The sequence below is a fragment of the Gouania willdenowi genome, chromosome 3, assembly GCF_900634775.1.
Source record: "Gouania willdenowi chromosome 3, fGouWil2.1, whole genome shotgun sequence".
In the NCBI taxonomy this organism is placed as follows: domain Eukaryota; kingdom Metazoa; phylum Chordata; class Actinopteri; order Blenniiformes; family Gobiesocidae; genus Gouania; species Gouania willdenowi.
Window position 1 is genome coordinate 31,716,438 of NC_041046.1, and position 25,769 is coordinate 31,742,206.

At 38.0% G+C, this 25,769-nt stretch overlaps 1 protein-coding gene across 1 annotated transcript; it reads left to right on the top strand.

Annotated features, from left to right (window-relative positions):
* Positions 1-1,194: 1,194 nt before the first annotated feature.
* On the top strand, positions 1,195-24,961 carry cmtm4 (CKLF-like MARVEL transmembrane domain containing 4). Its single transcript, XM_028437480.1, has 4 exons — positions 1,195-1,888; positions 12,291-12,467; positions 22,891-22,989; positions 24,027-24,961. The coding sequence occupies exons 1-4, from the start codon at positions 1,703-1,705 to the stop codon at positions 24,189-24,191; spliced, it is 627 nt and encodes a 208-aa protein (XP_028293281.1). The 5' UTR covers positions 1,195-1,702; the 3' UTR covers positions 24,192-24,961.
* The last annotated feature ends 808 nt before the right edge of the window (positions 24,962-25,769 follow it).

Sequence of the window (25,769 nt, forward strand, 5' to 3'; positions counted from 1 at the left end):
ATAGACTAGGTTAAAAAGTAAATCTGGGAATATTATTTGGAGACGTTGTTAAGGCAACAGATGGACGCTTCCGGTATCTTTAGACGATTTTGGTCTCCAGGGCAACCGATGATACCCAGATTAACCAGTGGAGGGAAGTCACGAGCAGAGACTTGATATCAGGAGGTAAATGAATGTGTTGATCAGGCTTTCTCAAACTGTGGTCCACGGGGCACCGGTGGGCCTCGAGCGACCTTTAGTGGTCCGTTAGTTTGTTGGGCAAATATATTATTTCAAAGCTTCACCACTTGATTTGTGAAGTGTTCCTTGATTTGAAAATGTTTGAGAAACACTGCTGTAGAAAATGTTAGACTATTGTTGGTCAGGGTATGTTTCACTCTTTGATGCAGCAGTGTTTAAAATTCTCCCAACTGAAGCCTGTCTGAAGGTCCAACATGAAATGCATTTAATTTCAACCATTTTCTGTAACTTCATCATTCCTGGCAGAACGTTTCAACCACTCTGAGTTTTCTGGGAACATTTTCTGGGATTATACAAATTAAGAAGTGGCGATATATTGTGCAAATATATATTGTGATATAAAAAGTCACAAGATCAATCGTCAGTGGTGCTACATCTGTCTTGTCAACTTAAGGACACATTGTCAATGCCCAAAGGTCTCAATTTCGGCCTGAAATACATGCTAATATTGTTGGAAAAACAACATATCTATATCATAAATCTGTGCTATGTAGATATTAAAACAAAAACTTGTGCAATATTCATATAGAAAATATAATAAGTAACAGGTAGACATGGAAGCCCATTCCCTCCAGTAAAAAACAAAACAAAAAAAACAACTAGAGAAAAGTAAATTAATAAAAAAAATAATCTAATCATAATTATGAGATACTAAGGATATGCTAATTAAATTCATAATGAGTTACTATCTCATAATGATGACTTAGCATCTCATAATTATGACTTGAGTTCTTTTTTTTTAATATTTTACTTTTCCTAGTTTTTTTTTTTTCCCCCTTCTTCTACTGGCGGGAATGGGTCGACAAAATGATTGGTTTGGGATCCCTGGTATAAATTGGACACTGGGTGGTAGAGAGACTAGCAGTGGAGACAATGGAGGATGGACAGCTGGGACTGAGGGACAGAAAGGCGGCGTGTCCCGGGCTGTTAAACCTGGTGCTGGTTCCAGTGGGCGGAGACAAGCTGGCTCTCATCCACCGCCTGGTAACGCGGTGACTACGGGGGGGACAGTCGTGGTTGTCCACTGTGTCCAACTGAGCCCAGACAATAGGACAGCACACGGAGCTCTCTGGGTCCCTCTGAGCCACAATGGCTGCATGTTTTCGGACCGCGGGAGCGGGTCACGCAGTTCGACACTCGTGTTTTTCAGCGCTGTGGAAGTAACCAGGCTCGTCCACGGGACTCGTACAAGTGACCCGCCCAACATAGTTATAAGTGCGTCCGTGGAGCTACAGACGCAGACGAAGATCCGCCGTAGGTTAACATCACACGGACCTCAGTCCGTCATGTCGGAGCTCAGCCACCGCGGTGGGCTGTAGAAGTGGACCTAGTGCCGAGCGTTCTCCATCCACCTCCACGGAACAAAGTGTGCTCTGCCTTCACAAACTGTGGGCCGGGAGCTACATCACTCTGTGTCGGTTTCACCCTTTTCTACATAACCGTAAAAGCTACTGTTGGAAACATGAGGACCAGCGAGGACACCGAGGGCTTCGACGGAGAGGCCTCCAACACCTCGATGATCTCCGGGGCCAGCAGCCCCTACCAGCCCACCACCGAGCCCGTCCTCTCCAGGAACGTCCTGGGTGGACTGAGGTGCGACGTGGAGTACCTCAAGTCATACTTTGGGATTCTGAAGGTGGTTGAAGTGGTGAGTGAAAGAATTACAACACACATGACGTTACAAATAAAGCATGTAGTATTACAGAATAGCTCTAGGTCGTGGTTCTCAAACAGAGGTACGTGTACCTCTGGGGGTACAGGAGCACATTGCAGGGGGTACTCGGAATGATTTAACAATTAATTTTAAAATAATATGGACATGTTCTTAGTTCCTTTTTAGGCTTTCCCCTCCCCTGCAAACTAACTGTAAACATACTCAATAAAATACCATATTTTCTTGTAATTTATTGAAACAATGTTATTGTACGTTGTAGAGGCCAGTTCTATCACACTTTTGACAATAATTAGCTATGTTTTACAAAGGAGACTGTATTTACTTCCTATTGAAGTAATCACAAAGTAGTAGTTTAACTAAATTCCACTCATTGTTTTGAAGATGAAGCCTTAGGGAACCAATGTTTGCGACACAGGGTATTAGGAGAGCCCGCTGTTCCACAAATGAAAACGCATATGAAATTATGGTGCGGGTACTTATGATATGAAGAGGGGGTACACATGATTTCACAAAAATGAAAAGGGAGTACACGGGACAGAAAAGATTGGGAACCATTGCTTTCGGTCCAATGTGTTAAACTCGAGGCCCACAGGCCAAATCCGGCCCTTGAGGTCATCCATTGTGGCCCACAGGATAAAGTAAAAATGACAGAACTATTGGGTAGGGTGACTGTCAAAAGCTTTGAGCATCCGTGCGTGCACCCCAAGTACAGTTGTATCTGTGGATTTTATTTCTTTGAATATAAATCAAGATAACAGATAAATAATGTATCAAGGTCTCAGGCATTATGTGTCGTTTAATGCACATGCTGCATTTCTAGTTTCAAACACTAGTGGCATAACATATCAAAATGCTGGATGCCAACTGCTGCTTCCAAGAAAAAGGACAATGGTTGACTTCGGCATACTCAAAAAGTACTCGTTTTCTTGAATCTACCATGTAATGAGAAAATACAAGATAGTAGACAAATAAGTTGTTTGTTTAAAGGGGACATATCATGGTTTTAAATCCTTCCTTTTAGATATAAATCATACAGTTGTGGTCTATATAAAGCGGAACTGCACTGCTTGGGTCTGAATTCCTCATTATTATAGCTCCACAGGCCCCTTTTCTACCCCTTTTCTGATGTGCTTCTAAGAGCAACTCGTTTTGGTGCGGTCTCTTTAAATGCAAATGAGACACTTCATACCCCGCCCCCTCTCCAGGTTCAACTCCACCCTGCTCGGCCATTTTTGTAGTTTGATAGAAGAGATATGGCTATGTAGCGGTGCAGAAAAAGTTTATTCACACGTTATTTACACAATGTCAACAACGGAAGACTTGTCCATCCAGCTTTACATGTTTGAGCCAGAGTCTGACCCGGCGGAGCGAGATGAAAATGAAGATGATGAATCTGCAGAACCCTAACAAGTGAGCTAACACAAGCACCGAGCTAACGCTAGCGCCAAGCTAACGTCACAAAATGCATTTTAATACAGTCTTTTTGGAGACGAAAACGGCAAAATGAAATGACTAATGAAAACTTTAGATTTAAATTAAACCACGTAGGCCATATCATCAAGGATCTAAAACGAGCACACAGCGCTAACATATGAAGACGGTGCAACTGCTAATGCTAACAAAACAATGACAGGGACGTCTTATCACACTTTTTAGCGTTATTTACAGCTTACCGAAGTGCTCTGTTCGTCGTCTCCAAAGATAGAAGGAATTGAACCCTCAATCAGACAGTCTTCGGCAAATCCTTCTTTATACTGGCGGAGGTTGCTGAAGCAGTCATCCTTGAAGTGCTGCGCGCACACAAAAATGACCGTACCCACAGATGTGGGTACATTTCCGTGAAAAATAAAACTCAACCAGGCACTTTGAAAAGGTTCTGATGCTGGGAGACGGTGTAATGAAGCCTGTGGGTTACTACATCCAACAACCGAACATTTTAATTTCTCCTCTCGTAACTTCTGCATCCTGGAGCTTGGACTACAAAATAAAAGCGAGAAATAAAAATGGCGGATTGCTCGAAGTGTTGGGCCTGGAGTCGATGTCCTAATTTGGCAGTTCCGCTGACGTTATTGTTCAAAAAACGTAATAGAGAATCGAAAAATCGAAACAGATTGAAAAATATGACCAAAACAGAATATAAAGATATCAACGGAGCACCTGAAGAGACTAATTTGAACTTTTCTGTGCTTCTAAACGATCTAAATATACTTCAAAATGCATTTAAGGGCTAAAAAAGTGGATTTAGCATGATATGTCCCCTTTAAAAAGCATACAAATGAATGTAAAGACTAACTACAGAAAAGCAGAACATTTATTCATCCAGAAATTGAACTATTAAAAATATTAAAAAAAATCACATAAGCTACAAAGTTAGTATTCTACCTAAGCCTGTAGGCTGACCATATCTATGGCTAATACCTTCAAGAAATCTTTCCAAAGCCTGAATTTCAATCTGTGTAAAAACAAAATAGTGGTAATATATTATACTAACTCCACCCATATGTGGAGGTTTTCTGACCTTATTCACTACATTGACATCCTTGGCTATCACAAAATACTGGTATTTAATCAAATAAAGCAGTTTTACAGATCTGAAGTGTGGACATGACCAAAGCTGTGACTGAAGCTAGGAGAGTTACACTTATTGCTGTTACCATCACCACAAAGTTGATATACAAATGTGATGGCAGCGAGGAGGAATGGTTTGCACTTTGGCCTCTTAGCAAAAAGATTGTGTGGATTTTGTGGATCAACAATTGACATTACTAATCAAACACAGATGTTAGGGATTTGCTCAAGGTTATCCAAACATGGAGGTGCATTCAGTTTTAGCAGCTCAGATCAATCAAACACTAATGTGTTGTTTTCTTCAATTCATATGCATTGCCCTCACATTATTCATATTTAGATTGAGGAAAACCTACCAATACCTATCAGTGAAAATATTGTAATCATACTGTAAATCCAAGTTTTGATAGATTTTTGTCTTGAACCACAGCTCGCTGCGCTGGTGACTCAGGATTTTGTAAACAGCCACACATTTATACTAGCAAGCTAAGCTAACCTTTGAAAGGCAAGGCACTTTGTCTTTCAGGGGTGTTCAATCGATTCACACTATGAAAGTGTGTTCACACTGTATAATTGTACTTTTTTTTGTAATTTGATGTCTTTATGGGATGCAGAAGCAGTTTATTTGATTTGCTGATAAATTTTCCAGGGTAAAACATTCTCTTTGCATTACCATTAGTAAACCGGAGGTCTGAACTGAGGGAATAGATTTAAAATGGGAACTATCTCTTCTTCTAGAACCTAATGCTGCACTCTTACACATGTGATTCAGTTTTTTGACTTCTTTCAAATGCCAGTGTTTTACATATTTTCCCAGCGTGTGTGGCTGCGTGTCCCAGATTAGGAACTCTTGCACTGTGCACACACCTGTAGCGTTTACATGTGCTTGTGGGAAGTCAGGATAGGAAGCCATCTGCTTTGAATAAATTGAAGTTAGAGACTAGGATGATTGATAACCACAGTCTTTGGCTGTTTAGTCACTGATCATATGATTCTTTTTCACGATATACAGGTACCCATTTCCGCGTCATGTAGTTTAGATAACTGTACTGGCTATTAAACTTCTTGAAATCACACTAAACATGTGAAATAGGGTTAATAGAGTCAACTGCTGTTGATTCAAAATGCTTCAGGTGACCGTGGCTCAGGTGGTAGAGGGTCGTCTTCTGATCGAGAGGTTGGGGGTTCGATCCCAGTACCTGACTATGTGTCGAAGTGTCCTTGGGCAAGACACTGAACCCTAAGTTGCTCCCAGTGGTCGACTAGCGCCTTGCATGGCAGTCCTGTCCCACTGGTGTGTGAATGTGAGAGTGATTGGGTGAATGAGCTGATATGTAAAGTGCTTTGAGACTGCTTCAGTGTGGTGATAAAGCGCTATAAAAAATCAAGTCCAAAAATCAAGTCCAAGTCCATTCAGAGAATTTACATAAATGAGGTAGTTGCACAGAAATCACGCATGATTAAGTTTGCCACACTGCTAATCCCTTAGCTACCAGAGTAACAGGAAAAATACCAGGACATGCATGACATCATCTAACTACCATCAATCGGCAAATCACTTAAAGTAAGTTTTGCATGAAATCCCACTCAGCCATGTGATGAGAAGTACAATTCTTCTCATGTGTCACCAGGTAAACTCATCACCATTTGTACTAATACACCAACAGCTAAGCCTGTCTTTGTGCCAGTGCCTCTACTAATCTGAATGGGGTTTTAATCTGAACCGTTTGTTCATCACGATTCACAACACATTAAAAACACTTAAGATGATGCTTTAGTCTGCTTTCATTTTCAGTCACAGTAAAACATGATCACTACATGAACGATTAGCAAGATTTTCAATGAGATTATTGGCAGAATTGCATTATTTCTCCGTTTGTTAGATTTTCTAGACATCCAATCACCCGTTTTCCAGTTGAAAATTATGCATAAATTAGGGATGTAACGATTCACTCAACTCCCGATACTAGGTGGTTCACGATACGATTCTCTCCCGATTTATTTTACAAAATGGGACTGTCGGCAAATGATGACCAAAAAATATTCTTTTTTTTTTTCTTTGAAAATAAAAATACTGTACTATTTTCTTTTATCTTTCAGTGTCAAAAGAATCCCTTGATAAACTATGCAAAACAATGCAATTTAATTAAAAATAAATCCTGAATGAAATAAATAAAGGAATGGTACAAATGACGAAGAAGCTTATTCATTTAAGTTCTGGCTCTACAGTAAACTATGCAAAACTGCATAATAGTTCCTTTTCTTTTTAAAAGTGCAACTGAAAATGAATTTTGTGCCTTAACAATTGGACTGTAAAACAAATCTCATATCAAAGAAATAATGTGCCACTCTTACCTTGGATTTCACATGTTCTTTCATTTTTGTCTTAGAGAAGCCAAAATGCTTCCACACTTCTGATTTAAAACATGGTGGTGCGTCCTGAATTTCAAATTCTAAAAAGATAGTGCCCTTTTGAAGTACTGCGATTCAATTTCAGAGTATAGACGTGAACCGTGACACCTTTGAATCGATTTTTAACTGCCTCACGATTAATCTTTACATCCCTAGCATAAATGCTTGATTTTGTACCAAAACATAAATGTGAGGCATTTCCGTGTCATGTTGAGGCCTGATTTTAAATAAAGAGCAGGAAAAATTAGGTCAGATTGCTTTTTCCGTTTTAGAATGTGAATTCTGTTTCTTCCGTCCGTTTTCCACGATCCTAGAAAATTGAAGGTCCAATAGTTTGAATTGCATATTTTCCAATATTAAGCTGCAATGCATACACAGAGGCCTAATGTCATTCATAGTTTGAACAATGGGTCTGGAAACATTCAATGGTTTCACGCGTAATTTCTAGCAGTCACAGTACAATGGGTGAACACCAGTGAACCAGCATAATCACCTCCTTTATCTACCACTGTGTGAGTTTTACGTTGGTCGGTGGTTCAGTTTGATACTGATTTTCTGACCTCTGCCATTTTCTTCCTCTGCTGACAAAGTCATCCAAGTTCATGCTCGTTGCTGTCCCAGTGGAGGCCCTTTGAGATTTCCCGCCAAGCATTAATGGCTTTGCTGGCTTTCGTTTTCACCGTTCTGTCCTGTAATTGTTTCACTGTGTGCCAGCTGGGGGTGGGGGGGTTTGTGATGATGTTGGAACCAATAAATGACAAAGCACAGTTGAATGGCGTGCTTTAAAAGTTGTTAAAGAATCTGAAAACATCCCTTCCCATCATACAGGATCTCTCCACGAGTCAACAGACAGCGTGTCTTTAGCTTAGAAGGCAGCAGTTTGTGTTAATGATTGTTCTTTGTGAGTACAATAATGATTAATAGTTTATGCACTTCTGAGTTGATGTGGTGGTTTGCCTAAGACTTTTGTAACATGAGATTAAGCAAAGGTTTGGTTCTTTTCACAGCTTTACTAGTCATTCTTTCAGGGCAGAAAGCCTAAATTTCCCCACCCACCTTTTCTGCCAAATCTTATACAGTTCTCATTGAGTCTTTTTGAATAATTTTAAGCCTATCATCCTAACAGTCGGGTTGGCTTGCAGTCAAAAGCTCTCTGACCTCTGTCACATTTCACTCCACGGACGTTAGAGCTGAGAGTTAATTTCATTCCAACTCTGAAGGTTACAACTTGATGTTTGAAGGAGCATGTCGGTCCTTGGATGACTTTATAGACACAGGCTGCTGATGGTGCTGCTGCTGAGCCTGTACCACTAACAAGCAGCTCCCTGAAGACTGTAACCTGATCAAGGTGTGTCCATCCAAAGAGCGGGTTTGTCTTTCTGCTCAAAGTGGGACCAAAGTCCAACTGATATACTTCACTCCATGTTCCTCTAAACATTAATGGGTCTGATGCATTGTTACTCATTATATTCAGTTTGTTTGACAGATTATTCATCATTGTTTCCTTTACATTATGGGGGATATTCTCAGGTTGCTGTGTAATGAAGATAACAGCTGCTAAATGTCAACTAGCACTTCCTTCTATTAGCACAGATGATATATGGCTTTGTGTTTAAACATTGTTTACTCAGATAGAGGAAGATGTAAAAACAATAATTCTTGTCATAGGTGTCCAGAGGTCTCCTTTTGTGTTTTCTTCAGTGTGAAACTCAGCCTAAGGTGATGCTAAATTCAGCTTTTCACAGACAGGCTCACAGTGTAGCTCATTTATGCACTTGGATTTTTTTCCCCCACAATGTAGCTTAATGGATAGCTGCGTATAATGTTGCAGAGTCACCTTTAGTGAGGCCTCTTCTCCCTTTCTTTTATTGTTCTAGCTACAACAGATGGCCTCTAAGAAGGGGATCTTAGTCCATGACAGCTTTTTAAGACTACTTGTACCATAATCCCAACAATAGGCCTGGGCAATATATCGAGATTCAAGATAAATCGAGAAATATCTGTTTTGGCAATATAGAAAATTACAGTATCGCCTATAACAGTATTTTTTTTATTTTATACCCTATTTTGTATTAAAATGCTTGTTTCAGGAGTCGCTGGTTTTGCTACTTGTTTGAACAATACAACATGAAAAGCACAGTGAGAAGGATTACTGAGTGTTTCCTAACCCAGACTTAAATAACACATATTACAGAACTCAAGTCACTCACAAATGCTGTCCTTTATAGTAGAGAAAGCCTAAAGAGGCAGATGTTGTGCAGCTGTTTGTTAATAAATGTGCTTGTGTGGCATTTTGCCTCATCAAATTTAATCCAGAATTTTCTTTCCGTTATGACTTTATTGCATTATACGATATAAATCTTGATATTTTTTATCGCCATTTTGAGAAAAAATATCAAGATACGAGTTTTGGTCCATATCACCCAGCCCTACCCAACAATGACGATATTCTCTTCTTTTGAGAGAGGGAAGATTAACTTGTGCAGATCAATCTGTCATGAGTTGATAATAAATATAAAAACCACACTTGTCTAGTATGGCTCTTTTCATACTGCGCCCACTCCTCTGTGGAGTGGCTGACACCTGCTACACAGAGGTTTCTGAGGAGTGGTGTGCTTTCTTAAAGAGTGATGTCATCATTGTGTAGCCTTAGCAACCCACTACTCATGTTTGGGTGTAATTCATTTAGTCAGATGGAAGTGGGTTTGTAATCAGAGGGTTACTGGTTCAAATCCAACCTGTGCCTTCACTGTGGGATGTTGAGCAAATCCCTTAACCTTAACTGCTTGTGTTGTATGTCGCTTTGCATAAAAATGTTTGTTAAATAAAATTGTAGAACTACAAGGTCTATACACAAAATTCAACTTTCCAGTCTAGATCAAAACAAAAGAGCAGGCTGTATTTGGTCCTGTTTGCTTTGCCACATTTTTCAGAAGACCAGAGTTTGCTTGTTTGCACTACACCAGAGTTCTAGTGACCTTTTACATCTTGCCAAAAGACCGGATTATCTGAAGAAACAAAGCAGGGTTCGGAGCAAAGAGGTATGTGTGAAAGCACCCGAAAAGTCCCAAGTTGATCTTAAAGCAGTATTGTTGGGGGTTTTTTCTAAACTTGTTTTTAACTTTTCCATTCCTAATGCAGTGAAATAAATGACAAAGTAACCTGGTCTCTTGACTGTAAGAGCAATTTAGGAACAGATAGGTTAATTGTGTCTTTCGTATCAGTTTAACTCCCTTAATGGCATTCAGGACCAGTTTGAGACTACCATACAGTATGTTTGTGTTCCAAAAAACTTCCATGTTGGGCTTTATTCCCATACTGCATCTATTAATTATGCAAGCAACATACAAAGCGAGATAAAGTTTTAATTTATTATTTTTAACGTCTTCATGAAGAACCCAATGTAAATATAGTTGTTTTTTTCTATCCGTAGATCAAATTATTGCATTATCCTAGTTTGCATAAAAACATTAATTACAAAATAACAGAATTTTGAGCAGTTGCTTAACTGCTTTTATTGACATACACAACTGGTTAAAAGTTTTAGAACGCCCTAATTTTTCCAGTTATTTAGTGCAATTCAATTCGTGCAAGTCCAACGAATAGCTTGAAATGGTACAAATATAAGGACTGAACAACCAGAGGTAAAAAAAAAAAAAAAAAAAAAAAAGGTTTGTCACCCAAAACTGAAAAATAATGTACATTTCAGAATTATACAAAAAGGCCTTTTTCAGGGAACATGAAGTGTGTTAACAATGTAAAGCTGTTGTGCAGCAATGAAGGTTGAATCAGCCTTTAAAGCTGGTGCTACTCATTCCTACAGGTGTTCCAACTTTTCTTGGTGACTTCCAACCCTCTGTCTGCATAAAAGCAGTGGTGGAACAGTCTCACAGTCCTTATAAGATAAACAAATATGATCAGGAGGATATCCTGGTATTTAAACTAGTTAAAACACTGGGTAAATAACTTGTTCTCCACAATCAGATGTGGTCTAACTTGATTTAATGTCAGCTGCTTGGGGTCAGTCCTGTCACAGTGAACATTCCTGTTTCTCTCTGGGGTTCCAATCAGTTTTCTGTGTATAGTTTTGCTTGGGTCTCTAGACAGACTTTCTTACATCACAGAATTGTAGGAATCAGGGCTCTTGAGTTGGGTCAATGGGTCTCTGATCTAATCTTGGGAGCAATCAGTTGACACACATCTAGTTTTATCATCAACACTATGTTTAAAGAAAATGCTTGACGACTGCATAGTCCAAAGTTGCATTTCAGAAAGAATTTCTTACTTTTTTTTAAATTTTTTGCATGATTCACAAACATGTCAGTGTATGTAAATGTCTGTGTTTGGCATACAGACAGTGCCAACTGAAAGTATTCCCACCCCTTCACATTCTTCACATTTTGGTTTGTCACAGAACAGGGACGCACCAAAGTGAAAGTTCTTGGCCGAAATCCAAAACCGAAAACCAAGTCTGAAACTGCAAAATAACTGTTGTTGACATTTAGTATGATTGTGTTTATGGCTATGAATGTGTACTAACCTCCTTAGAATGGAAGCATTGCTATTGCATAAATTGATATTAACGCTTCAATGAATAAATGAATTAATAATATACTAGCCCTGACATTCCAACAACCTACAAATAAAAAATCAAATACTAAATGAAACTTAAGCCCACTCTTGTACATACAATAACATTAAAGTACAGGTCTATAAGACTATGGTCTACATCAGTGGTTCTCAAACCTTTCTCTTATTTCTGAATCCAGCTATCCCCTTCTCAGACTCCAACATTTTGCTTATAAAACAATTTCAAAACAACTATAGAGCGCAATGATGGAATGAACGAGTGATGACACACATTTTAAAGAATCTCATTTGGTAAATAAGTGGAACTAAACAGTATTTGGTGCAATGGTTCCCAACCTTTTTTGGACATGACCCCATTTTGATATCAAGATTTTCTGGTGACCTCATATTAGTTTTTGACTATGTTTGAGCAGAGATATTTTAGTTTAACTAGATTCACAAAGTGAAAGTATAGAAATACAGTTTAAGATTGTTTTAATTAAAAAAAAGAATATTTAAACATTTTCATAAATCTATTTAAATTTTTCTGAAATTTCAAGCGACCCCACATGAGGTCCCGACCCAAAGTTTGAAAAACACTGATTGAGTGGCTCTGAATAGATTTATTTTTATAGTTGTTATAATTTTTTGTCATATCACATCTGGGGTGGGACCAGCACTGACACTTTATTTGTTAATTTTCCACTCTCTCTCTCTACCCCCTGTAGTGCCGTCGTGTACCCCCATTTGAGAAACACTGGTCTACATTTATCACTGTTCGCTCCACCTGACTTTGTCCATCTTGTCCCTATTTTTCCCACTTCAGGCACTGTCCCTTCTTGGGTTTATCTGCATCGAGACCATCATGATGTGCTCTCCCTGCGGAGGTATCTACTTCTTTGAATTTGTCAGCTGCAGTGCCTTTGTGGTGACCGGAGTCCTCCTCATCATCTTTTGTCTCAATCTCCACACCAAGGTGCCACATATCAACTGGAGCCTCACGGTATGCACTGGGAACCATTTTCTTCGCTACAGTCTTTGAGTGTGGTAGAAATTAGGTGTGTTTAAAATAGACAACAAAGGTACGGGAACTATATTGTTTGAAATATGAATAGCCTGCATTTTAAAAGCTTTATTGTAGGTTTGGTTCAATGCACAAAAGTACTGTTCACCCTTTAGTACATCACGTGTGTACTAAACATTAACAGTAGTCACGATGAAAGGTCAGGGGATGTTTTTGCAACAAAAGACAGTTGTTTTTCACCATCTTTGTTTTAAATACTGGTAGTTGTTTGCTAAACTTCACTTCTATGTAAAACAGTTGCAGTAGACTTTAAAGTACTACTATGACTGAACTTTTGTTTAAAGACTGATTTTGTGTTTTTTTTTTTTTGTTTGGTAGGTGCCTCCTTTATTATTCAGTAATTTAATCTTGTTTGATGTCTTTTTATCTTTCGGCCCGCTGTTGATTCAAGAGTGTGTTTGATTTTATTTCCGATAATTGCCACTGCTCTTCTCTGGTGATTCTGGATCACAAACTCAAACCACTGCATTGCAAGTCATTTCCCACTGAATAAAACAATCCTTCCTGAAATTCAAATTAGGGGTGTCCCGATCCGATATTGATGCCTGATATAGGTCCAATATCAGCCAGAAAATGAATATCGGATTTTATCGGACTGCATCTAAAATTTCCGATATAAGCGCACCGATTCGTTTTTGTTGTTTTTTGAGTATTGGCAAGGATGTTGCAATACGATGCGTATAACGATACTTGGGTCGCGATGCGATATTATTGCAATATATTGTGATATTCTACCCAGTTAATATCAAAATTAATGTAGAGATGAAAAATCAAGTTGCTGTATATGTTCGTCAGAAGATATTGCTCATTCAGAGGACAAATTGAGTCAAAACCATTTGCTTCAAAACATCCTATTTATTATTTATTATTAGTGTTTTTGCACATTTTCACTGAACAAAAGAAAATGCAGTGTTACACACTGCCATCATAGAATAAAGTGCAACAAGTTTCTTTTCACTGAAACTACTGTGTAGAAGTCTCACAGTAACCATGACAACAGGTAGGTGAGAACATTAAGGATAAAGCACCCTGAGTTACTGACAATGCACAAAAATAAGAAAAATTAATTTATCCTATTGTCAGTTTAAACACTGATCTGAACAGATTATATGAAAATAAAATGTCTGTGCATACATAAATATTGCAGGCATTACACACTGCCGTCATAAAATCAAGTGCATCAAGTAACTGTTGCAACACATTGAAAGCATTGTAACCACTGAAAATATTGCACAAATACACACAAATATTGATTTAAAAAAAAAAAAATCGATTTTTTTTCACAACCCTAGCCCTCAGTTGTTCCCACCATATACTGTCCGTAAAAAATAACTGAAGTGAACTTGAATTGCTGACTGTTGTTCTCTGTTTGAGTGACATCACTTGATCAAGCCTTTTCTAACATTCCACACTACAAAATAAGTAATAAAAGTATGTATGATTCATGCTCATATCAAATCAGATCAATATTGGTATCGGCTAATACTCAAGGCTTCAATATCAATATTGTATCAGAGGTGGAAAAGTTGTATTGCGACATATTTAAAATTCTTTAATGTAAGTCCTGTTTCTATGTTCACCAAAATAAAATAAAAATAAAAAAAAAAACAATTTGTTTGCAGTTGGCATTAATTAGATTCCTATTTTCTGCAACAGATTAGACTGCTCACTTGCAGAAAACATGAAAACAAGCACATTTTTACAACCTACCAGATAAGCGTGACCATAGTATTATGAATCAGCATCACTGCAAAGAGCTCAGCTGGGGAATATTCAAATAGATTTTCACGCAAGGTAGAAATTCCCACAAACCTGTGGGCGCATTTTCAGTGTTATGACCAGGAAGTGCATAGTCAGCTGTAAGCAAATGAGCTGGTGGGTGTTTCCCCCATAAATGATGGTGTACGCTGTGCTGCAGCTGATTATATTTTCCACACGCTTTGAGGAAACGCATTCTTTGAGCTTTACTTCCAAGGGCCACACAGCTTGCATCTGATACTGTACTAAAATACAATAGATGTTTGTAAACCAGAAGTCAAAATCATAGCATGGCTATCCAGTTGCATTCTCTAGTACAGGGGTTCTCGCCAGGTCTCACCCTGGGACCCACATTTTGCCACGTTCATTAAATCGAGACGCACTTTTGTTTTTTGTTTTTTTTTGTTGTTTTTTTTAGGAACTCAACCAACCAAATTTAGTTTTTTTAAAAAATAAAAAAAACTTTTGAAAGCACACTTTTATAATCTTATTTAAAACATAAATCTATATATTTTCCAGTGCTGCATGCCCATCAAAAGAAAGGTTTCTTTCAAAATAAAAGACTAGTCCAACATGAGACACTCAAGTAATAATTTATTTTGAACAGCTCTCCGCGACCCACCCAGTACAGGGCTGTGACCTACTTTTGGGTTCTGACCCACCAGTTGAGAATCGCTCCTCTAGTACACGTTTATATGCCAAAATCAGCCTATGCACTTTTTCCTGAGACCTCTCTGTGTCACTTGGAAAAATTAGAGCCAACTGTTTAACCTAAAAAAGAAGAAACCTACTTATTTATCGATACAATTTATTTATCAGAAAGTAGTAAGCCCTGGAATAAGGTGAATACCCATGAGCATTGTAAACATTACCAGTTAAAGGCTAAAACCAGGACTTGATCCAACATATTCTGCACGGAGAAGCTGTGTGATGCAAGCCTTTGCTACAAAGTCCATTTAATTCTGCATTCAGTGATCAAGTCCATGTTTTTGATGGCAGGCCACCAGTGCTTTCCTCTGCCAAATAATAGTGGGAAGCCTGAAGTTCAGGTATTTGGGGATAGAAATGAAGCGATGGCAACGATACGCAGGAAAGTTCCAAACCTCAATGGAAGAGAAACAGACATTCCTGCTAGTATTTTGTGTTGAGAAGGAGAGCAGCAGTTTTGCATACTATGCCCCCATGTCTCATGTTTTCAGGTCGTTTTGCTTTGAACAGTTTCTCATTACATTGAATGCATGAACGAGTCTGTTACAGTAGACGAGGAACCATGGGTGTCTCTGAATAGAGCTTTCATAATGGTAGCAGATGCTTGGATAATGATGGTTCAGTAGTTATTTCATGTCGCCTCTGTGAAGACCACAATCATCTGCATTTTCCCCTTTTGTCATCCGTCTATCGCCTACATCCACTTCAACCAGATGAGAGCCACAGTGGCCTGAGTGGGAATTGTAGGTTATGACATAGTCTGCATGTCTCGCTGTCCATGCTTTTGTTGACGGTGCTCCAGCATCCTGACAGAATGCACAGGTATACTAAAGGGCTGGATTTCCTTTTATGCAACTAACTTCCGGGATTTAATCGGTGTGTTCTGTCCTACAAAGCTAGCTAACGTCTTACTGGGCTAAATCGCCGTGGTTACTTAGGCTGAACTACTAACCTGGTCAGGAGTAGGTTTTTTTTCTGGCTAGGAAATGAGCGAGTATCAATGTCCCGCCGCCTGACCAATCAGTTATGTTAGAAAATGACCTGCCAAATGAATAGAGGATCATTCTGTGAACACGTCAATGTGTGGATCTGATGTGACACTGACAGAGACAGAATATTTAGACATCAATGTAATCCTTTCATTTACTTAATGGCCTCCTATAGGAAATGTATAGATTTGTATCTGATAGACTGACCTACATTCGTCAGCTGATAAAGCCTGCGTGCATTGGGCGCTTTCAGACCAATTAATTAGTTAATTTATTTATTTATTAATGTATTCTGTGGTGACGCAGAGCCTCATTCCTGTAAGATAATACAAATATTGTCCACCCTATGATGTAGGCTGAGCTGTATGAATGCAGCATCAGAGCCACAGACAAGGTGAAAGTGAAACTCATCAGTGTCCGTTTACTCTGTGTATAATTTCTCTAATAAATCAAGGAAGTTCTGCGTGCGTGTGTGTTTGTGGAGCAAATTTGTCCCCGACGCTGTGTCTGTTCAACCTGAAACTTTTTTGACTGCTTGCACATACGCCGAGTGTGTGCATTCATTATTTTGGACTTATTTGGCGATTACGTTTGAAAATGTTTATTTTCAATTTATTTTGACCACAACCACAAAGAGGAAAGGTTTTATCAACACCTTAACACCTACAATAAACAGCACTAACCATATCACACACACACGCACACACTGGAAGTGTGAGCCACACACATGATTTATAGATTAAGTTATTCTCAGTCTGCTCGCTAAGTTACATCTGTTTGTAAATTAATTACTAACCTTGGATGATAATCACCCCTGCACTAAGAAATGTTTAATGCTAAATAAATAGTTTTATTTGTACGAATGTATGTCTTTTATCAGATTCTATCTAAACAGCCGCATTGGTGCAAACTTTATCAATTCATCATGCGCATGTCCCATTGAATTAAACCAGGGAAATTGCACACGCTATTTTACTTTGCACCTGCAAAATATACCCCTTTATAACACTACAGAGTACTGAGTATGTACACCTCTTTGTACATCCAACCTTCAAACACATACTCATTTGGCCATAATTGACAACTCTTCTTAAGCTCCTCCCACTATATGAACACATACATCCGACGGGCACTGTACTAGTCACTAATTTAAGGATTAACCACTCATCAATTCTTGCATTAATTCCTTGCTGCTTTTACTGCAGCAACAGTGTTGTTTTTGTTCCGAATTATGGATTTAAATGCTTCATATTTTTAAAGAATTATTCCTGAATTGTGGCGTAAGTTGCTCTGCACAGTTTCTCTGTGATTGTGGTTGGTCTGACGCTATAATCTCCACCTCTGTCACAAGATCGCCCAGTTAGCCAGGCTGAAATCAACTAGCTTAACTTAGCGAGTTGTAATCGAGATTCGTAGGACAGCTTCTCTCTGACTTACAATGTTTGGTTAGCTGAAGCCCGCTAACGGAGATAAATCCAGGATATAACTATCTAGCTTAGTAGTACAGGCCCTAAATGTTTTCAGACTTGAATGCATTCTTCAAAAAATGGCATCAAGCAGGAAATGAAAGCTTCATCATGACCCACTGACCAATATTTTCAAACACTTGAACTAATATAACAGACAGCAAAGTCAACAACACAGAAACAAAGACAGCTGATTCTGATCACAATAGTGTGTCCTTTATTTATTCTTTTTATAGCTTCAACATGTTAGACTGGAAATAGTTATATGGTCTTAATACTATTTTTTGTTATTATTAATCCTATTATTTTTAATGGAAGCAAATGTGTTTCTAAGCATGTCATCTGGTATGCCTTTTATTATTATAATAGATTATTTAAAAAGTGTTGTAATTATTATAGTTGTTGTTTTAGTTGTGTGGTGGTCATTGTGCTTCATCGACTGACGGCTGTGGTTGTTTTTAGCTTTGCTCATCAAATAGATAATCACCACTTGATTCCAGAAACCAGTTTGACTTTAATTTTGATCCAATAAAAGCTTTCTTTGTTTTCAAAGCCCAGTTTTCTTTCCAAGCAGTCAAATGACCTTAAATACCCACTCTCTGTATTAATCCCCAAAGATGAATCAAGTTGAGAAACATGTGGGAAATGCAAGAGGGGTTTGCATTTCTGGCCATGTGCGATTTGCTGTCAAAAGAATGATTTCATAATTGGTGCTCTTCTGCTCCTCCAAGAGTTTCCATTGTCGCGCTTGAATGAGTCACTGTTGTTTCTAATATGAGAGCAGAGCAGTAGCTGAGAGCTCGATATTCCTAGGAGACTAAAGGCCAGGACTATAGCAGAATTAACAATTACTTTAACATGCACCAGTAATCAATAGAAAGCAGTGGCAGCTTTTACAGAACTGCTTCTACTCCATTATTCAGTCTTTTATGAGCAACGTATCTAGTTTGAACCAAAAAAATAGGAGTAGTAGTAGAACTACCTGAGATGTTAAACACTTATAAAGCTGCTACGTCACATTGTTTAATAAAACAATTGATAAAAAGTCCGCAGCTCTCCAGATAAAATCCTCGTTAAGTTTAGATAAAACCTACAATAAAACCAAGAATAATTCTCACCTTTTTCTCATTTTTTTAAAATTAATTTTTAAATTGCTGTCAAAATTAACAGTGGCGTGTGTTTTTTTTGTGTGTACTTCTGTTTCCACAAGGCATTAACTGGAAGCTTGGGTTAACTGAGATCAGGGTCGGGGTCAATTATAATTGTAATTGATAATTCATTACAATTATGGCATAGTTTTAGTCATATTTGTAATTTTAAGAATCTGTCGCCATTGTAATCGTGATTGAATTAGAATTGAGTTAAGATAATTGACTTTGTAATTGTAATTACCATGGAAATTCAATAAAAACTTTCAATTACAATTCAATTAAATGCAAAACAGGTCAATGGCTTACACATATGTAGTTAACAAATGTTAAAATATGTTTCATAGGAAGTTTTACCACTAGCTGTCAGTGATTTTTCACACTCATACAGGTGGTAAGGGTTAGAGTTAGGATATAATAGAACAGGGATGATACATTTTTACAGAGTAACAGTACTGTGAATGTAACTGATGCTTTGTACAAACAGTTTATAGTTATTGCTAAAATCCAACTCTTTTCCCCAGTTGGTGTTTTACATAAGATATTATAATAAATGCACTAAAATTGAAATGTAAAGATGCTAAAACGACATCATACACACGCAATACATAAAAGTTAGTGGAATTGTAATTCAACTTTAGTAAGTTTTAGTGGAAAAATAAAAATTGTGATGAATTTGTAATTTGGAAAAAATGCCGGTTATTGTAATTGAATTGTAACTGAACATGGATAATTGAAAACGTAATTGTAATTGACTCCAACCCTGACTGAGATGGATGGGTGGATGGCTTCACGCACAGTGTAATCATTTTAAAATCATTAATGATAATATTATTATTATCATTATCATATACCTCTACTTTTTTTTCTAAAAAAAACGTGCAATCCAGATCTGATCCCAATGAAACGCGGTGAGGTACGGTAAGTGAGAGACCAAGCAAACATAACTGAGCCAAATATCACAATTATCGGTCAATCACGAACAGAGAAATTAATTTTAAAATGTTGCCGAAAATGACAGATAAGAATAATTACATTTTTAAAACTAATGCAGAATCAGTATTTTGATCTTGATCCTCTCCAAAATGTAATGGAATCTTCCATTTCATCAGGTCTATCGTTAGTAATTGTGATGTAATCTTCCTAAAATATTATTAAACGCCACTGAAAGTTTTACCTCCATGGTGGAGGTAAAAAAAAAAGTACTTAGTTTGGACATCCACTGATTTTTAGAATCCAACTCCTTTTACATGTTGAATCCCAGCCGACTGGAATGACTGGATGTTAGAGGCTCGGGAGTCGGTGGTTTGGTTGATTCTGTGCTTGTGTTGGTCTGGTGAACGTGAGGAGCTGAGGCTCAAATTAAAACCGACTGAGACTAAACCAACAGGAACCTGAGGGAATGTGGCGTCTTCAAGTTGTGTAAATGGGACACTGGATAGTTTGCCATTTCCTGTTAAACCAGTTAGGCAAGACAAATGGAGTGTGTGAGTGTGAGTGTGAGTGTGAGTGTGAGTGTGAGTGTGAGTGTGAGTGTGAGTGTGAGTGTGAGTGTGAGTGTGTTTGCTTGCAGTATGGGACAGAGCTGACTGTGGAAGTAAAGTGGTGAGGCTGGGATGAAGGTGTATAGAAGTAGCTGTGTGTTCTGTTTGATAATGTGTCACTAATAAAAAATACTTGATCACACTTGTGCGCTTGTGTGTGTGTGTGTGTGCTTGTGGTCATCACCTTTCTGGGTCATATGAGTGAGTGACTCGTGATGCACCCAATCACGAGGGCCCAAGTCCCATTATTAACCCTGTCCTCTCTGTGTGGGCGGCCGTAAACAGGAGTGGAAAACATGAAAGGGAAATATCTCATGTGTAACAATGAGGGGGATGGTGTGTGTGCGTGTGTGGGGAATGTTTGTGTGTAATAGGAGGTGCTGGCTGTTGAATGTGGGTCATCGGCCTCTTTCAGATCCTACAGTGTTCAGCTGCCAGTGAAACTCTCCACATAAACCCAGGCTGATAACTCAGCAGTGTGGAAGGGGGACATTTACATTCCACCAACTTTTCATAAATTAACAAAAAAAAAAGAAAAACTAAATTATGGCAATTTTTTGGCAGTTTTGCCGAACTTGACGACTTGGAAAAAGTACAACTGTCTCTGCAATAGTAAATAAACCCCATAACCACTTTTTCTTGGGTATGAAGTAGTTTTATTGATTGATTTTTGTCCAACTCTTGACATTTCAGTCAAAGTATTTGAATTTGATGTATTTTAATGCTGAGTTCACACCGAATGCGTCTGCTGCACGAAACGTTTCGCAGGATCGAAAAAATGTCCCCATTCACTTCATATGCGCGTTTGAAGCGAAGCCCCGCCCACCAGCGACACATCCAACTTGGTGAGTTTCACTGCCCGCTGAAGCGAGGAGCTGCGCTCCTTTTTCTCCTCTCACAAACATAAACAACTTTCAAAGATAAAAACTACAGAGAGAACTTTTACCTGCTACTACCACCTCTTCGCTGATTCTTCTCCACACCTAGTCCTTCCTAGTCCGGTCTCGGTTATAAAGGCCGTGTTATACAGATCCAGGTGGTCACACACATACTCCATGGTTGAATGGGTGAACAGACAGGTGGCCGAAGTGTGGCTTTTGTCATGCGAAACACTCGCAGGAGTTCAATATTTTAAACTCATGCGAATGTGACGAAAAATTGGGAGGGCACTCGCAAGGCCAACGCACTTGACGCGTAGATCGGACCGCTCCGCCGCACAGGAAAGATTTCACCTCTGGGCCGCGTCTATCCATTGACTTTGTATGTAATCCGGACGCACGAACATTTCATGACGCATCCGGTGTGAACGCAGCATAAGAGTGAGTGCCCTCTATGGGTTTAATTCCAGTTATTACAATCACATTTAGAAGTGATGGCCAGCTAATGCAGTGGTTCTAAAACTTAAGTACCCACTTTCTCTTATTTCTGAATCCAAGTACCCACTTTTTCCTACTGCAATATTTTGCCTAAAAATCTATTTAAAAACAACTATAGAGCATAACAGGGTCCCCACGGTCATGAAATTCCTGGAAAAGTTAAACATGTTCATAAATGATTCCTTACCCCTTTAGCACCGAAAGAATATCTGTAATATTACGTGAATATCTGTAAAAGTCACGTTTTTCTATTAGCTTTGTCTGCTAGCGCATAGCATCTCTTCTTCACTGCACAGAATAGCTGCATCCCAACCGAACACTGGGTTACAAGTGCCCTCTGCTGGTCAAAACAAATATCTGGCGGCTGCAACTGAAGGAAAACAATCATTCTCTCTAAACATTTCCCCATTAATATAATACATCTTAACATTCACAACATTACTGAATTCAACTAAATTAAATAAATATTAATGAGTGTTAGCCTTTTACATTTTTTTTCTGGACATCCATTTGTGACATTTTGGTGGCTTCTATGTTGACCCCGCCCCTCTTATAAAAACTAGCACTCTACAATCTGTGGTGAGTAGTTTGGATTGAGATATGTGAATGGAGAGCTATCGTTAGTATTGAGTAGCTAGTTAGCATAGCATAGATTGTTTTTTGGAGATTTTATAGTGTAGACTGGGCGTGCCTTAGCTGCTCCAGTAGCCCCGCCCACAATCAAGGCATTAAAAAATATTCCGCCGAGACGCTAGGGCTTCACAATCAATCGATTTTCAATCGTGATTATAATTTGGGTTACCACGATTAACTTAAATCTGATCGTTGGCAATATTTACATTAAAATACGGGCTCTGCAGATTTGAAATTATTGGGTTATTTTTTTTTAGTATAATTCTTATTTAATTTTGCTCTGTAAACAGCACACATATTGTTTGTTTAAAAGTAGTGTTTTTTTTCCCCTAACATGATATGTTTATAATCGTGATCGCAATAACAATTAAAATATTCATGATTATAATTTTGGCCATAATCGTGCAGCCCTACTATAGAAGCACGTCGACCAAAACCTCGGTTCAGTTGCTCTTTAATCAACATGACACTATAAATGTGCTTCAATGTTATCAAGTGTTCTAAAAAAAACCCACAATAATCAAAAACGCACGACAATATAATGAGATATTTAGGTTTAATTGCTGAGCTCTAATGGACTGTAATGACTGATGTGACTTGAAGCGTGTAATTAATATAATATACACATCAGTCAGTGTAATTTTAGCGTTTTTAAATAATTTTCCATCCACTTTTCAGTCGTAGATATTTCGTCTAATTTCCTGTTCTTCTTGCTTTCAGGACCTGATTAATACAGCTGTCAGCACCTTGTTCTTCTTCCTGTCCTCTCTGGTGTTGGCCTGCATCAATCACAAAAGTGGAGCTGAAATAGCAGCAGTGGTGAGCAGCCAGTGTTTTTATACCTCTTTCTGCATACTGGGATCTATATCTGAACGATTAATTGCATTTGCGATATTAATGCGATAACATAAAACGCAATTTTCTAATCGCAAAGGCTGCAATTTTTTAATTTATTTAATTTTTTCTTGTCCTGTTAAGTTCAGAGAGTGTTTAAGAAGTGCAGTCCACATTTAAGTTAATTATATATGTTGAAGAGGTAAAGCCACGGATTTGTTTGCTTTATTGTTCTACTCGTGCTTTAAAATGTATATTTTATATTTATTTAAAGTTTAAATAAATCTGAAATTGTTTATGTAAACGATTGATTACAATTCAATTACGATTACAGTGACCAGCATTTTTTCCAAATTACATTTAAATTACAATATTTTTTTCTCCTCAGAAAGTCAATTAGTTACGTTCTCAATTACTAGAGTTCAATTACAATTAATCACAATTACTGAGCCAGAAATAAATAACCTAATAAAAGTTAACCTTCCTCTTGTGTTAGCTTTCTGTTAGCATCTCTTATGATAACAGGTCCTAAATCATCAGTAAAATACACGAAAAACAAATATCTATCATCTAATTAATTTCTTGTCTAGTAAAAATAAGCTACCTAATCAATGAAAAATAGGTTTTAATATTTTTATTAAATGGTAAAATGTGGGAAAGCTTGATATGAAACATTTTAATAATTGTTAACTACATATGTGTAGAACGTTACATAGAACTGTAACATGGTTCACCTGTTTTGCGTTAAATTATAATTGACATTTTTTTTTTAATCAAATTTTCATGGCAGTTACTAAGTAAATAATCTAAACTCAGTTCTCAGATACTCAGATTTTTTAAATGACAATTATAATCACATCAAAATTGTAATTCATTATGAATTACGGGATTACACCTTATTCATACTAATTACAGATGTCATGTCATAATAATGACAGCCTTTATGTATAAAATTTAAAGTAAAGTGTGACCAACTTGTCTCTAGTTCCAACATTATTATTCTGCTTCCCTTTCCTGCGTAGATCTTTGGCTTCCTGGTGACGGTTGTATACGGGGTAAACACCTTCCTGGCGGTGCGGAGGTTTCGTCGGGGCAGTGGATGTCAAGGAGCAGCTCAGACCAGCGAGTACATTCGAGCTCGCACGGCGTCCCGTGGAGAAGTGGAGGCACGGTCGGAACTTTCGTGAGCGTGGAGCGGATGATGAGGAGACTGCAGGACGCCACACCACAGGCAGCTGGAGGACAACGCTCCACCTTTAGATTAACATGACATTCAAAGTCTAACCTGTAACAGCGACCTCATGCTGTTAAGGATTACGTTCCAGGCTTTGGTTCTTTGGTGTTCTGCTGGTCTTTGTGGCCCTTTTGACTTTTTAAAAAATATAGTAAGAAAAGAAAAACACTTCCCTGCGAAGTCACAGACTAGAAAGTTTGTCAATGTGGATGAAGTTTAGTAGAAGGTTTCTACATTTTTTTTTTTGCTAATCTGATTGTGGATTCTGTGGTGGATAACGTGAGCAGGGATTCAGGATTCCATAGAAGTTTTGACTGATATCTGTGAGTTGTGCAGATTCAAGCTTTTCTCTCAAAAGATTTTCAACTTTAACACACAAAGTTGTCTGTGTTTTGTCTTTGCTCTGTTGGAAATGTCTTTTGTTGTGTGACCTTCAGATAATTTTCAGACATTTGTGGGTTTGTACCGTCTGTACAAGGTTATATCTCACTTCAATAAAGCAGAGATTACAGGGTTCATTTTGAAGTAAGTATAACAACATACTTTGCAAAATCCCTAAAATTGATGAATTTCTGACGCTCTGAGTCAACAGGATGCAGCACTAAATGTTCATGTGTAAATACCTTTTTGCACATATTACAGGCCGTGGTTGACTTAATCATTATTATAAGTGAATATAGTATATAAAAAAAAAAAAAAAAAAACAGGTTTTAGGCTTAGCCTTTACGCTGTTACTCAGGAATGAACATTCCTCTCACCAAAACAAAAAGCCCAGGGTGCCTCGACCTGAACGCTGTGTCTTTATATGCCTTTATAATGATCAGAGGGAGAACACTGACGCTACGCTCAGCCGTCACTGTCTCTATTCTGTTAGGTTGAATTTAAAAGGTTTGTATATGTATCTTATATATAATATATTATTACACTCCATGTATGGTAACATTGATGTCATTCCACAGTCAAGCTGTTGTAAAGCTCTCTCTCAGCTTCCAGAACAATACAGTGTTTCATTCCTGTGATGGTTTCCTGTTTGACAAGCAGGTTGAAGAATTATTAGCTTTTAGCATGAAGGAAAAAACAAACAAACCAATGATGTCAATATCTGATGTTACGTAACATTCTTATGTATTGCATCTCAACTACATCCCTGCATTTTCATGATTTGGGTACTTTTCCTCACTTGCACTCTGAATTGACTCTATAGCCCCATCTTGTGTTCTTTTAAACTATGACATGATGGCAGTAGAAAGTAAAGAATTAACATAAAGACAATGGATCATATGTAAACATAATTGTAACTTTGCTTCTTCAACTTAGTAATGTTAGATTTTTGTTATTTAGCTTTATGACTGAAGGAGGTATATACAAGACAATCACTTTTTGTCGTTTACAACCACTGTATACATTCTACCAACTGAAATATTTGTGCAGTGACAATATCCAAAATGTGCTAATCCACTGTGATGATGAGTGACCAAAATCTGTTTTTTTTTTTTTTCCAAGTTGCAGCTCTCTGTGATGGGTACGCTGA